Here is a 15,233-nt window from a genome sequence, read left to right on the forward strand (position 1 = left end):
CAAGTCCATCACTAAACCACATCCCCAGCTGCCACATCCAGGTGATTTTTGAACATGCCAAGAATGGTGATTCCATCACTTCCCTGGGCAGCCTATTACAATGCCTTACCACCCTTTCAGTGGGATATTTGTCAGCATTTCACAGACTTCTTGCAAATAAACAATAGAGCAAAACTTCTGTGATTTAAGCTGCCATCTAGGCATCAACACAACTTACCTCCTTTTTCTATCACCTGCAAAACAGAGGGAAGTAGGAGGGCAGGATGAGTCTTGACCACTGGCCACAGTCCTCGATGGGTGCCCTGACGTGACCTGGGGCTGCCAGGGAAGAGCAATCTCACAGGCAAGGACTCTGTGTCCCCAGACAATGATCTCTTTTGAAACTCTAAGCAATACCTCCAGTTGCCCATACTATAATGATCTTTTTATAGTCAAATGAGCATGTCGTTCTGAGGAAAAAGTAATCATTAAAGAGGAGCCTCTTAAGAAGAGCCAAAGTCCACTCTCAAGGAAAGATAATAACCCCTAAGCGTAACAGGACTTCTGGATGACACACTATTGATTTTTCAGAGCATTTTTTTGCTCCAGAAATTTACTTTTCCTCAATAAACTAGTTACTATTTCTTTTTCAGCCATCCAGTTAAATGAGATGTTAATCCTCCAGTGCCTATTTCAAAGAATTTCTCGCAGCTTGATATTGAAAAATATTGAAAAGGGATATGAAAATAATTCAGTCATGTATCAAGCTACAGTAAACCCCTTGTCTATTATATAGCAAAATAAACTATTCACAGACTTGATTCTCATATCTGCATTATTAGGAGAAAAAAAAAGTATTCTTCAGTACCCTGGGGTCCTGTCTCTGGTCCCCACAGAGATCAGTGCCTGCCCCTCCTCTGCTCCTCATGAGGAAGCTGTAGCTGCAATGAGGTCTCCCCTCAGTCTCCTCCAGGTTGAACACACCAAGGGTCCTCAGCTGCTCCTCACACGGCTTCCTCTCACGGCCCTTCACCATCTTCAAGTGTTTACGTATTATTTTGAAATATTTCTTCTTCAGAAATTGTATTTCTATTTCATATAATTTTTTTTTTAATGTGAGGTTTAGCCAAAATTGTTATTTTGAACAGCCCCATGAAGTGATGCTGAAAATATGTCGGAGGGCTATGGCATCATAAATAAACAAATCTACATTTCTAACTTGATTTTCAGTTTGATATTCCATTAGTTTTTTTTCTACTTTGTGCAAGTTACTATCACTCAAAGAATCCCACTTTTCTCCTAGAAAACCCATTCAGAATTAAAAAAGAAAAAAAAAAACCCAACATTACTGCAGGCTTACATTTATGCCAACAGGAATTTTTTTACACTAGCCTTATTTTCCTAGAACAGAGGTTACAGGGATCTTCCACTTCGAGTTTTAACTTCTGGGGACTCAAAGTGTTTCAGCTACAGACGAAGCAGTGCCTTTTAAGAAGTATCTTTGCACGTTGGTTGGGATTTTTTTGTTTGTTTGGCTTTTTTAGTTCACCTTCTGCATCACACTTGAGAAGGAGAAAGTAGGATCCATCCCCAGCCAAGATAAGGCTGAAGAAAGGGACTTTTGCTACTAAAAGCTCTCCCAGGGTACTCCATTTCTTTCTTGATTTTCTCCAAAACATGCCCTCCACCCTTCCTTCAGGGCTGCAACTACACACGCTACCTCTTTGTACAAGTTAATCCTTCAGGATGATAAGTCATGCCCTGCTTCTTTGGAAAATGTATTGTTATGGCATTGATGGAGAGTGTCTACCAAAGAGCACACTTAGAACCCCAAAGGACAACCCTAAACCCCATCGCTGATCAAGTTTTTTAACCACATGAGGGAACTGCTCCTCTGAAAACCAGCTCGCTGGTGAGGTGACAGGTCTGTACACCGAGCTCTCCTTCCTTTACTTCTCTATTCTCTCACTTTATTATTTAAAAATGCTGAGAGGTTAGACAAGAGTCAGATCAAGTCAATGTGTCAGGCTAATGTTTAACCCTAAATTTATACCTCATAGATAAAAAGGGATTGTACTACAGATTTCACAGCTAGAGTCCCTCACTTCAGCCTGCCTGGCTGAAGCACTAGTAGCTGTAGAGTCTAAGTGCATTCAGCACCTTCCTAACTCATCCTCAGCTACATTTTCCTCCCTCCTTAGAACTGAACTGGATTAAAAAACATCTGCTGGCTGAACAGTCTCTCAGTTTATAATCTGTCATCGATGAGCTGCACATAACCTTCAGCTTGGCTGTCAGCAGAGTTAATCTGGTCAGACAACCAGCAAACCAGAATCCTCCACCAGAGAACTGCGCAGCTGGTGCGATGCCAAACTTTGAAGCTCCAGAAGTCAAAAAATTCGTGGCTTGGGACTACGTGGTGTTCGCCGCCCTGTTTTTGGTCAGCGCCAGCATCGGGGTCTTCTTCGCCGTCAAGGAGAGGAAAAAAAAAACCTCGAAGGAGTTTTTGGTGGGCGGGAAGCAGATGACGTGCGGACCCATAGCTTTCTCCCTCACAACGAGCTTCATGTCAGCAGTCACTGTGCTGGGGACCCCCTCTGAAGTTTATCGCTACGGGGCATCCTTTGTGCTGTTCTTCCTTTCGTACGCGCTCGTCATCGTCTTCACTGCTGAGCTTTTCCTACCTGTCTTTTACCGATCTGGCATAACAAGCACTTACGAGGTAAGTGAAGATCACAGAATCGAGGCACTGCTCTAGCATAGGTCAGTATCATGCACGTATTTTAGATAAAAATCTCTGACAGAAAACTCTTCTGCGGTGTTTTGCAGAAAAAATTGCACCGAAAGTTCAATTATTTTTAAAAACTGGTTGCATTATCCAAACTAGCTGTTTATGCTGCACAAAATAAGGGCCAGAGATCCTGTTATGCACATATGGCACAGACACGACACAGGTTTATACACCAGCACCAAATTAAATTACAGTTGGAAAACATTTAAGTGTATCCAAATGCTTCAGATGTTATAAGTATTCCCCTCTGGTTTAGAGAGCAGGTATTAAAGACAGACTTTAAGAACAATTCTAGATCCAATAGTCTAGATATGGCACTTGGATCCAATTTACTATAAAAGTGAACTATTGGATATCTAAAAAGCTGAGATGGGAGGAAGAGAAAGAAAATGACAGGCATGTTCCAGAAACAAAAAAAGAAAAAAAGACAGGGTTGGAAAACAAATTCTCTAGGAAATTAAACAAATGACTTACGAATTTTGTAGAGTTTTGCCTGGCATTCTTTCTGGAAGATATTATTTTCTTCATCATGCAGTTCAGCAGCAGCCTTTATCACCTGCACACCCACAGGGCAGCTACTGACCATGTGGGATAGCCTTCCACTTACTTTAATCAACTGCTGCAAATTTAGTTGCTCCTGTTTGTGGGCAGTTTCAGGCAGGCAAGAACTGGATGAGGAAATTTGGGTTAGTTCACAAGGAGCTTCCCAAGAACAGAAAGGCTGCTCATGTTCTCTGAGCCTGAGCCCGAGGAAGGCTTTTGGTCAAGCAGATCTGCCTGAGTATTTGGAAATATTTTCAGGTTGGAAAAGAGTAAAATTGACCATTGCTGCAAGTTAGTTGCATTTTTTGGCTGGTTTTGATCCAAGATCAGAGAATTACTTTTGTAAACACCAAAGGGGTCATCCTAGCCAGAGAGACCCTTCCAAATCTGCTGGAAAGATAATTTTGCTGGTTTCAGGAATTATTTTTAGAAACAGGTCAAGTGGCACAAACTGTCTGTGTATTTGTATGGCAGACCAGGGGGTTTATTCTGCAAGAAACACGAGATGAGCGCAAACAAAATCAATAAGGAAGAAGATGCTCTGGCAATAACACATAGTGCAGAGCCTAGAGACTTGTAAAAGCCTTGTACAGTCCATGGCTGGTATCTGGCAGGGTGCTATTTCTGCTAGAGATGAGCTCAAGTTTCCTCACTGTATAGCTGGAACATACTTTCGTTTGAAGTTTAAATTTCCCCCCTTTGTAGCCCTTGGGCTCTTCCAGTTATTCCTGACACCAAGAAGGTACCTATTGCTGCACCCCAGCTAGAACTTCAAGTACATGGCACAGATGAGAAGATTTCTTAAATGCCATTATCCCTCCATGCAATGACAATGGTAACAGCAGTGCCAGCTGGCAGTAATTTTACTCTCATGGCAAGGTGTTACTTGGGGCAAACAGAGGAGTGACACAGGTGCTACATGTGCAATTTACTGAGATTACTCTTTTTCCTAGTATTTGGAGCTAAGATTTAACAAGGTTGTCCGTCTTGCTGCAACCCTGATCTACATCCTGCAGACGGTAAGAAAACACCGGCTCATTGTAATGCTAATTTCACTCAACATTGATTTTCACAGACTGGTCTCAGATGGTACATTTTTTTAGAATCAGATGTTTTAATGATGTTACTCTTTTTTTCTTAGTTTTTTATTTTTTTTTTTAAGTTGGGCTATGAATGCTAAAATGAAAGAATGGTTGTACTGTGGGATATTGGGAGACATTTCTTTTTGCATGATTTCCATTTCACTGATTTCCAGACCTTCAGCAATAGGTTTAAATGCTACTGAGTTTTATGCTTTGTTTCTCCATGAGTTCTGCCAGAACTTAACACGTGAAGGGCATTGAGTCAGTTACTTTGAAAGGGATTGAAAGGAAAAACTAAAATTTAAATTCTGAGATCTATGTAACTTATTTCTGTATCACTCTTTGTGTTTTCTGGAGATACCCTCTTTCTATTTGATGAGGATACTTTGTCATCTAGGTAATTGTCCTTCCCTCAGAAAGGAATTAAACCAAAGATTTGTGTTGTGTAAGGGCTGAAACAGGAAGACATATACAATACAAGCAGATCTAAAGAACCTCCTAGATCTGGTATTTTGCTCAGAGCCCCACCCTAAACAGAAGCCTTATCACTGAACATTCAATTACACGACTTTTTAATGAACTTTTTCTCCTCCAGATCCTCTACACAGGGATAGTGGTCTATGCTCCATCACTGGCACTCAACCAGGGTGAGTTCTCCTGCTGCGCTGCACTGCCACCCCAAACAACCACACCACGAGGCAATCAGAGTAAACAAAGGGAGGAAAATTGATAAATAACACAAAGATCCAAGAAGGTTTTGCCTCCACCTCACAGCTCTGCCCGTCTGACCCCCCAGCCCCCTCTCACACCCATCCATCAGCAGGAGCCTCTCTGGTGCTGCTCTGCTCTCCCTTCCCCTCAGTAACCACCTGGAGAGGTTGGCAACAAGCAGTTTCCCAACATCCTGACAGAGTTCACAGTACGAGCTGATGATCCAGGACCATGCTCTGTACTTTGACTCCCCCCATTCCTGTCTCCCGTGGGTGTAACTCCTTCCCATGCAGTTCATCATCTGAGTTGCAGCCAGGCTGTCCAATCCCTCCTCTCACACAGCACCAAATTTCCTTCCTCTGGTGTGCAGTTGAATTCCACGTGAGAGTTTACACATTCATTATTGTGCCATACTAACTTTGCTAATAGGAAAACCTTTCAAAATAGGTTTGCTCTCATAAACTCTGTCCTGTGGGAGGGATTTCAATATCAGCCAAACCAAAATTTGTGTGTCTTTTTACTAATGATTTGGTTTTCTTTGGTTTTGCAGTCACTGGATTTGATCTCTGGGGCTCTGTAGCTGCAACAGGAATTGTCTGCACTTTCTACTGCTCTCTGGTATGTAACAGGCCTAACTGAACAGCTGGAACACAAATGGTTAATTCAACCACCCTTCAGACACCACAGACTGTCGCAGAAGGGTGCCTGCCACATACAGCCTGACTGAAGTTTAAAGTTGGAGAACGCAGAGATAAGTTTCTTCTACACTCTGTGGTATAAATAAGTCTATTTGGAGGAAAAAAAAAAATCCTCTCTAATCCTCTGCTGTATGTTGTAAGGTTTAAACCAGACAGCTTGAGGCAGAGTCCAGATAAGGAGGCGATAACCTTCCCCTGTCATACTAAATCTTCTGATAAGATGATTCTTATCTTTTACAAGTTATAGGCTGGAAAACACTGTAATGAAAAATGTGCCTCTGGTGTTACCCCAGATCAAGACCAGAGCAATAAAACCTAGGAAGGACAATCAACAGGTCACAGAAAGCTTTGCTTCTGAGTGGGAGCAACATGAGACTCCAAATTAGATAAACATGGAAGCGAAGCAGCAGAGCCCTGGGGCTCAGGATGCATATAAAGAAGGCGCAAGAAAAGCTTTTAACTGGAAGTCAGGTGTTCTCACGTACCTGCGGACAAAACATTTAGGCTGTGAAATTTTCTGACCTGCAAAAATAGACCCTTCCTGGGAGAATGCAGAGAGCCCTGATTTGCTGGGTGCTGTTGCCATTTCGTGAGCTGTTGCAACAAGGAGTCTTTCTACATTTCGCAGTACCTGAGCAACAGGAAAGAAGACTGGGGGCATACAGTTTCTCTGTGTTTTAGGGAGGATTAAAAGCTGTTGTCTGGACAGATGCATTTCAAATGCTTGTCATGGTGGCTGGCTTTGTGACGGTTTTGATTCGAGGAACCAGTCTGAATGGTGGACCAACCAAAATCTGGGAAGATGCCTATGAAGGATCACGACTAAACATATTTGAGTAAGAAACAAATGGTGCAATACCTTCCCTGTTTGAGTATTTAATGTTTAGAAACCCTACCCTCACTAAACCAAAAGCATGGTGTGACTCTTGGGGATGGTCCTGTGCAGGGTTAAGGGTTGGACTCAATGATCTTTTGTGGGTCCCTTCCAGCTCAGCATATTCTGTGACTGGCAGTGCAGTTGACTCTCAGGAGAGCTTAACTCCTTTAAGAAATCAAAGCTCTGCTGAACTGAAGGGGAACTCTGCCATTTTCCTTTGTGTAGCTACAAATGAAGCCAAATTATTCCTTCCAACTTTATATACAATCTTCCATTTTCTTTCCTAAAACTGGCACTTTGCTTTATGTTCACTTATCACATCAGCCAGCAATGGTGCACCAGTGCACTGGGATAGAAAAATGACCTTCCTTTGGCTGTTTGGGGCATTGACTAAAAAGTTCATTAATCAAGGCAAGTCACTGTCAGAATCCAGCAGCAAGGTCAAATGTTATCTGCTGTACCTACCAAGATAAGGAGAATTGCAAAGATGACAGATTTAAGACAGAAAGATATACTTGTACCAGTTAGATTTACTGAGTAATGGAATTTCATTGTACAAAAGATAACACTGCAGCTGAAGCCATTTCTGTAAAGGAACTGAAGTCATCATGATGTGTTATTAGGGGTTTGCTGGATTTTTTTAGTCTGCTAAGTGACCTTGTTCCTAGAAGAGGACAATGTAGGGTAACTTGTAGGTCTGTTGCTTCAGTGTGATGCAGACCTGATATCTGGGCATAAGGAGCCTTGTAAATGTGATTAATTTAGTTATTTTGTCCTCTGACTGAGTCTGAATAATATTTATTTATCCTGACTTGTGAACAATGTGCTCCAGTATAAAAGCAACAAAACTTCCAAACCTAAACACATGAAATGTTGCCTGTGCTGGAGGACAGTATTACCAATGCAGAACTTCTGATTCAGATGGCAAAGACGAGCCAGATAACTGTGAAAAAAATCACCTACCTCTTTCTAATAAATGTGCTTAAACAAGCAAACTAATTTGCTTCTTTCTTTCTTTCCTTCTTTCTTTCTTTCTTCTAGCTTCGATGCTGACCCCTTGAGACGACACACGTTCTGGACAATAGTTATTGGGGGAACATTTACATGGCTAGGGATCTACGGAGTCAATCAGTCCACGATACAGAGATGCATCTCTTGCAAATCGGAAAAGCACGCTAAACTGTAAGCTGCCTGTCATTAACCTCCTCCTGCGAGCAAGCACACTGATGTGGGATTATGCTAAGCTTGCCAGCTATACTAAGCAAATATCGCACAGAAGTTGTGCTATCTACAGCTTTGTTGTGGAAGTGTACTTATTGGAAATGTGTTGAAATTGTATTAAAAGTGGTCATTGATTTTGTGGGGCACTGCGGTGCGAGGTGTTATCTAAATAAAATTAAAGCAACAATTTATTAAAATTCTACAGCATAAGAGTAATCAGAATCAGCTTCAGCGGTAGCGTGTGCAGAGCTAGACACATGTTCTGCTAAACAACCAGACTTTTTTTCACAAAAAAGTGAAGACCTGGTGCTCAGCCCACCAGAAGTTACTGGTCTCTTCCAGCTGTACAAATTTACCTGGAAATGTTATCCTTGCCCTATAAAATAACAATGCTGTACTTCTCCATGTTTGTTTTTTTTAAACCTTGCTTTGAATTATACAGCCAGCTTTGAATTAGATAACCAGCTGTGGTTAAGGCATCTCCCTGAAAAGTTAGGTATAAATAACCTGCAACAGCTTTTTTGTTATTTTGCAATAAACAGTTTCTTGCCTTTGCTCTAGGGCACTTTACCTGAATTTAGTGGGACTTTGGACAGTCCTGGTGTGTGCAGTATTCTGTGGACTGGTGATGTATTCTCATTACAAGAGTTGTGACCCTTGGACTGCTGATTTCATTTCAGCTCCTGATCAGGTACAGATGTCCATTACTACAACTGGTAGCAATCTGCTTTGGGCCCAGATACAGCATATATCAGGACAGTTTAAATTCTGTGCAATGCTTTCTGTCCTTTCAGCACTCAGGCACCGAGGTGGTTGCCAAATCAGGCCTACAATAATATCTATTCTGGCACTTCTGCAGTGCTAATCCAATTGAGCATTTTTGCCAAAAAGACATCCCCTTTGCTCAAAATCTGACACCATGTTATTTGGGACAATGCCAGAACCTAGCAACATGCTCAGAAACAGCTACTTCTCTGCCATTACCCAGGAAAACCTTAACTAATTTCTTGTGTTGCTCTTGTGCTCCTCCTACCCCAGCTCATGCCCTACTTTGTCATGGACATCTTTTCTTCGATGCCAGGAGTCCCAGGACTGTTTGTGGCCTGTGCATTCAGTGGAACACTCAGGTCTGTGCATCTGAAAGGACATTTTAGCTGGGTACAACGATTGCTTAAGGACCCAGAATGAGGTCAAAACATGAAACCCTAAAAAAAAAGCCCAGCTGTTTTTCTTAGAGCATTCCATGAAGAAGCTGGAGTGCTTTTGCTGACTTGCATTACATCCCTGGGGGTATTTGAAAAGAGGGGTATTTAAAAGACATGTAGACATCAGCAAGATGGTTTGTGGTGGACTTGGCAGTGCTGGGTTAATGGTTGGACTTTGTGGTCTTACAGATCTTTTCCAACCTAAATGGCTCTGTGGTTGCATTTATGGCACAGCCTAGCTCCATTTCACCAGCATCTTTATCTCCCAAACACATTTTAGGATATTATTATCTATACAAAGAAAAACTGAGCTGCTCATGGCGACACTGTCTTTACCTAAGCTAACTTTCACAGCATCACAGTCAGGATATAAATCTTTTCAGCAAGTCCATCTGTGACTGTATTCACCAAATAAGGGTTCAATCACCTAGCTAAAAGCCAGGGCAGCACCAGTGGTAACTGCACATCTTTCAGTTCGTGAGGGAGTAAAGTTTTAATTCTGGACCGTCTATATTTTGAAGGTCTTTACAGATTTGTAAACGGGACTGTCAGTTAGGATGACTTTCTGTCTTGGTCCACGAAGCACAGCCCCCAGAAACTGCAGAGGGAACAGAAACCTCCCCAGCTCCAGCAGCAGGCACGAAAAACACCACAAAACACACAGTTCCTGAGGTGCATCAAGTGCTGAACAAGAGGAAGCATTTTTTTTACAGATACAATTTGATTTCAGATTACGTTGCCTTCTATTTACTCACCATCCTTCCCCCTCTCTACAGCACGGTAGCTGCCAGCATCAACGCTTTAGCAACCGTCACCTTTGAAGACCTGGTGAAGAAAGGTTTCCCAAACCTCTCTGAGAAGATGAGCACCTGGATCAGCAAAGGCTTATGTAGGTACCCCAGAGGGGTTCCATTTTTCAGCAGTAAAGGGCGCTGCATAAAGGCATTCCCTCAGAAACACCTGTGCTTTGGTGACCTATATTCTTCTAGAGTAATACAGTGTGTTCAAGCTTAGAAGTTACTGCATAGGCAGGTTATTCAGCTTTTCAGAGAAAAAAAATATGTGAAAAAAATTTAAAAACCCCCAGATCATCGACACAGCAAACATCCAAAGTGACTTGAATTTTTTAGGATATTTTTAACAACTATTGCATTAATATAATAACCCTTTTATGAATACCATAATATGATAAGCATTTTATTAATGTTTATAAATATCATAGAAGGGCCAAGCCAGTATCTTTTGTATCTCTGTAACTGTTTATAGCCTTCTCCACTCCTGTTTTTCCACTTACTACTTAGTTTTTTTCACTCTGTACCTAGAAAGATAATTTTTACCAAGGTGTGGTAGTCCATATATTTTTGTTAGAGACTGCTGCATACAGAGTCTGCTTTACTTGAGACTGCTGCATACAGAGTTCTGCCCACCACAAAGTTAAAATTGGTGTCAAAGAAAGAAAACCCATCATTTCTCAACTCATGGCCCACTCTAAACATCAAACCCCAAGTGCAAATTCCCCCCCCCCCCATGCTGCCTGGTCACCTTAGAATCAGAAATCACCCCCCCTTAGCACTGAGAACCTCGTTACCTGGCTCTTGCAGGTGTGTTATACGGCGTCCTGTGCACCTCGATGGCTGCAGCAGCATCGCTGATGGGAGGAGTCGTGCAGGTATTTCTCGCCTCAGAAATCCGGTGAACAGAACAGGAATGAACAGAAATGCAATGAACTGAACAAACAATGCTGCCAGCTCTGAGGGCTGCTACGTTACCTGCACCGTTTCAGTGGGCCCTCTGATAAGAGGAATAACTAGGGGAAAAAAAAAAAGATCATAAATGTCCTACCTCCTTCACTATTTACTCACTCCTAGGAAACGGTACTGAGTGTGATCCTCTTTAACTGTGCCTTGAAATCACTGCTTATCCCTTCTCCCTCACCATTTTCCCACTCAAAATTACAGACAAAAATCAAAACTGTGCATGCTCTGTTCAGCTGCTGCCCCAAACTCCCCTCTCTTCTCTGCACCCACAGGCGTCCCTCTCTATCCATGGGATGTGTGGGGGGCCCATGCTGGGATTATTTACGCTGGGAATCGTGTTTCCTTGTGCTAACTGGAAGGTAAGGTTGAAGAAAAAATCCTGATCTAAAAGAAAATCTCTTGGTGTTGTTTGGTTAAAACTGCATCTTGAAAATCGTTTGGGTTTTTAATTTGGGCTGCTCTTCAGATTTAGAGCCTGCAGATCTAAGATCTGTTTAGACCTGCCTTTTCCCTGTCTGAATTTATCTTTTTCAATTTAAGTCTACCCAGCTGTGGAACAACTGATGATTAGATCCACATGAGGGTTTTTTTTAAAAAATTATTTCGGGTTTTAAGTTTCACTAAGAAGAAAAAAATATTCGGTACTCACCCCAGCCTTGGGAGACACAGAATTGGGCCAGTTGCTCTGCTGTTGCTATCTCACTCAAAACACAACATGAACTCATTCCACACTGCCCCATCAGCACTCCCATCACTGTCATCAGAGGTGAAACTAAAATCTGCTTCACAGCTTTGATCACAGTTTTGCTTCAACTTTTCTAACTAGAGGGCACTAAACCACCGCATTTTGTTCCTTGGTGGAGAGAGAACAGAATTTATCTACACTGGCACAGGCTGCCACCCACCATCACCTACTCCTGCCCAATTCACATCCACAGAAAAGCACTTTTGGCAAACGACCTTTAACAGTATCTTTCTGCAACTTGCCAAGGGCGCTCTTGGAGGCCTCGTAGCTGGGATCACCTTGGCTTTTTGGGCTGGTACCGGCTCTTTCATTTACCCTGCGCCACCAGCAAAGTCCATCCCCCTGCATCTCTCGACCCTCAACTGCACGCTGGCGAACGGCACTGAGACGCTGACGGCAGCAGCTCCCACGGCAGCTCCAGAGAGGTATTGCTACCCCCTAAACCTGCATTTTGGCACAGGGAACAGCCCCAGCAGGGAGCAGGCTGGGAGCGCAGACCAGCTGCAGTATGAGCTGCATTTTGCTGGCACCCTCAGGAGACATCTTAAATGCACTTGTTTGCCCATCACGAGCTGCTTTTGTCACCTCTTCGCAGGCCTGTGCTGGCAGACAGCTGGTACTCCCTGTCCTACCTGTACTTCAGTGCCATTGGCTGCCTGGGATGTGCCATCATAGGGTTGCTGATAAGTTATATAACAGGTGGGTGTTCTATATAAACATATATATATAAAAAACAAACACGCTTCTGGCACAAGAATCTGACTCAGCTGTCAAAAAAGCTTTTAAAAAATCCAGCTTGTGAGATCCTGCTCCCCCACCTCACAGTCTGAGGCTCCCAAGGCTCGTACCTAGCCATAAACTGAGGGATCATGATTTTCTTTTTTTTCCTCAGGACCTACCAAAGGAGAAGACATCCCACCAGTGTTAATCAAGCCAGTCTGCAACCTGTTTTTCTTTTGGTCCAAAAGACTCCAAACTTGGCTCTGGTGTGGCGTGCGGCACGACAGCCTGGAGGTGAGTGCCTGAACCCACCAGCTCAGCCCTGCTGTGGCCCAGGAGCAGCAGGAACACGTGCAGGTACCTGCAGGAGGGCACGTTCTGAGCAGAGAACCAAACAGCTCTCAGCAATCACTTCTGAACTGAGGCCAAGAGCGCTGCTTAGGCACTGCAGACTGGAGATGAGCTCAGCCAAAGCCTGCTCAGTGATAAGTCACTTATTTTTCCTGTTTGCACCACGTATGGGGGCTCGGGTTCTCCAGAGGCAAACAGCCCATGACATGGGGTCTGACCTCGCTCTCCCTGCTCCAGCAGCCGAGCGGGGACAAAGCCGCCCTTTAAACCACGGAGAGGAGGTCACCAAGCAATCATCACCTCCTCCTCCCACCCAGCACAGGGGGGAAGACTGAAGCCCTTCTAGGGCTTCTTGCTGCTGCCAGCCCCACTTTCAGAGCCTCTGGGGCTTCTCCTCTCCAGAGCAGCACCACAGAGTAACAACCAGGCAGGGCTGCAGCCACCAGCACCTGGGCTGCTCCTTCCCACCTTCACCTCCTCCTTCTCCACAGCAACAGGACTGGTTGTTTTTCAGGTGTCTCGAGTCTTTGGAGCTCATTAAAAAGAACACCTTGTCTTCTTGCACTGTTGTGACAATTTTCCTTTAATCAAAGAGAAAAAAACAGTGAATACAGGCTTCAAAGTACAGGGATATTTTCTTTCTTTTCTTTTTTTTTTTTTTTTTCCAGATTGACTTGGAGAAAAAACTGCCTAAAGTTACTGCAAATAAAACCTTCAAGAATGGTACCAACAAAGAAACCAATTGCCAGATCTCTGGTTACAACCCCGAGGAAAAATCCTATACAAATATGAGCAGAGAATCTCGCCTCTAGAAGCCGAGGCACATGGGACATTTAACCCAACTTAATTCTCCAGCTTCAGAAATTAAGAACTTTTTTTTATTGCATTTACCAGCTTGCAGGGGACCAAGATGGAACAATTGCTCTCTGTAGCAATAAAGGCCAGATTTTTATTTATTAAATTCTTGGCAGACCTGGGAAATGATCGGACAATGGGATTTTGGAAGCATTGCTGTTTCAGAAGAAATGTTTAATAAACCTGGTTGTGGAAGCTCCCTCCTGGAAGTAGCTGCACTACATCTCTATCACATGCTCTGTTCAGTAACTTGCCATCGAAGGGAAATGTGCAAAGGTGAATTTGAGATAAAATAAGACTTTGGGGGAGTTCCTGAAGTGTCTCATTAAAGGTGAGACTGTGAGACAGTTGCCCTCTGATGGAGGGAGAGGAGGGAGGTCAGGTTAATCTTAATCCTATTCCCAGGTATTGCAAAAAGCCTCCTCACACATCATTTATATCTCACGGTCACACACATCATCGACTAGGTTGTACTGAGAAAGCCTAACTATCATACATAGGGGCATAAAGTGATTCCTGAGTGGAAGTGTTTCAAAACACCACTATGAAGAGCTATACAGTCAGATGGAGGAGGACAAAACCCTCTCTGCTGGTAGCTGGAAGATATCTGATTCAGAGACCTGTAACTGTGAAGACAACCAAGTCTGCTCTGAATATTTAAGGCACTTGCTCAATGCAGCATTATCATTTTCTGTGTGCATTTCACAAGTTCAGCAACACTGGATTCACTGCAGACTCAGTGTACTTTCAAGGCGTTTGCCACAAAAGAGAACCTTAATTCTTCCATCTAATATCAAAAAAAGTGAGCTAATTGGACAGAATTGCATTCACTCCAAATGCTGTTGAAGAAACATCACGAAGAATTTTTCTTCAGCTTCATATTTACAGACTAGTTTTACTTCAGCTAAAGCTGCTCATCAAGCCCAAGCATTTTCTGTATTTGTAAGGGAGCCAGGCACAGGGTTTTACTAAGTCCAACACATGCACTTACAAATGAAGGCTAAAATCATTAATCAGTATTTCATTATTCAGTCTTCTAGCAGGATTTAAGAATAAGTCCTATCAAGACTGGAATTCAGAGAAATTACCATTCTGATCAAATATTCACGTCAGTATTGCTTACAGTTACCTTCTCATTTCCTTTACATCCCGAGCCACTGATCCTTCCAGAGAAGAGCTAACCTGTTGAAAAACTGACAACTAGGAACAGGTAAATCCTAAAGGAGCTTAAGATTAAGAACTTGTTAGTCACTGGTGAAAGCAGGAGATCATAGATGTCTAAAAATTTTAAAACTGCATCAATCTGTGCCTTGAGATCGAAGTAACTGAGGATTTAATTGAGGCTCATGAGCACTCACTTTTTAAGTATATAATTTTTAAGATTAACTTTGAATATTTGGAATAATAAAGATCGAAGCCTCTTTCAAAGATATCCAAGTTTATTACTGAAAAAAAAAATGCAATATTCAAATGTGTATGATACAGCAAGTAGTTGCATTTGTACATGTAAACCTTGATAAAGTAAACAGCATCTCAAAGACAAACTTATGCCAAAAGTGTCTTACAATAGTTAACCAGATCTACAACTTTTTCCTCAGTGAATTCTTTTAGTTCTGGGGTACACACTGGCTTGTAAAACTAATCTTAAAAAGAAACCAAAAGCTGACACGCCAGAGGAACTTCTTGGTTTTGCACAGA

General features: G+C 42.7%; 1 protein-coding gene across 1 annotated transcript; it reads left to right on the forward strand.

The window, feature by feature from the left end:
• The first annotated feature begins 2,078 nt into the window (after positions 1–2,078).
• Positions 2,079–13,753, forward strand: SLC5A12 (solute carrier family 5 member 12). The gene is made up of 15 exons (XM_027901754.1): positions 2,079–2,701; positions 4,267–4,332; positions 4,991–5,042; positions 5,657–5,724; positions 6,486–6,640; positions 7,723–7,863; positions 8,464–8,593; positions 8,941–9,029; positions 9,884–9,996; positions 10,709–10,776; positions 11,137–11,223; positions 11,856–12,034; positions 12,205–12,308; positions 12,502–12,623; positions 13,349–13,753. The coding sequence occupies exons 1-15, from the start codon at positions 2,345–2,347 to the stop codon at positions 13,490–13,492; spliced, it is 1,875 nt and encodes a 624-aa protein (XP_027757555.1). The 5' UTR covers positions 2,079–2,344; the 3' UTR covers positions 13,493–13,753.
• Positions 13,754–15,233: the final 1,480 nt, after the last annotated feature.

This window comes from Empidonax traillii, unplaced genomic scaffold (assembly GCF_003031625.1).
Source record: "Empidonax traillii isolate 1590-97213 ecotype Southwest subspecies unplaced genomic scaffold, ASM303162v1 scaffold810:size284574, whole genome shotgun sequence".
NCBI lineage: Eukaryota > Metazoa > Chordata > Aves > Passeriformes > Tyrannidae > Empidonax > Empidonax traillii.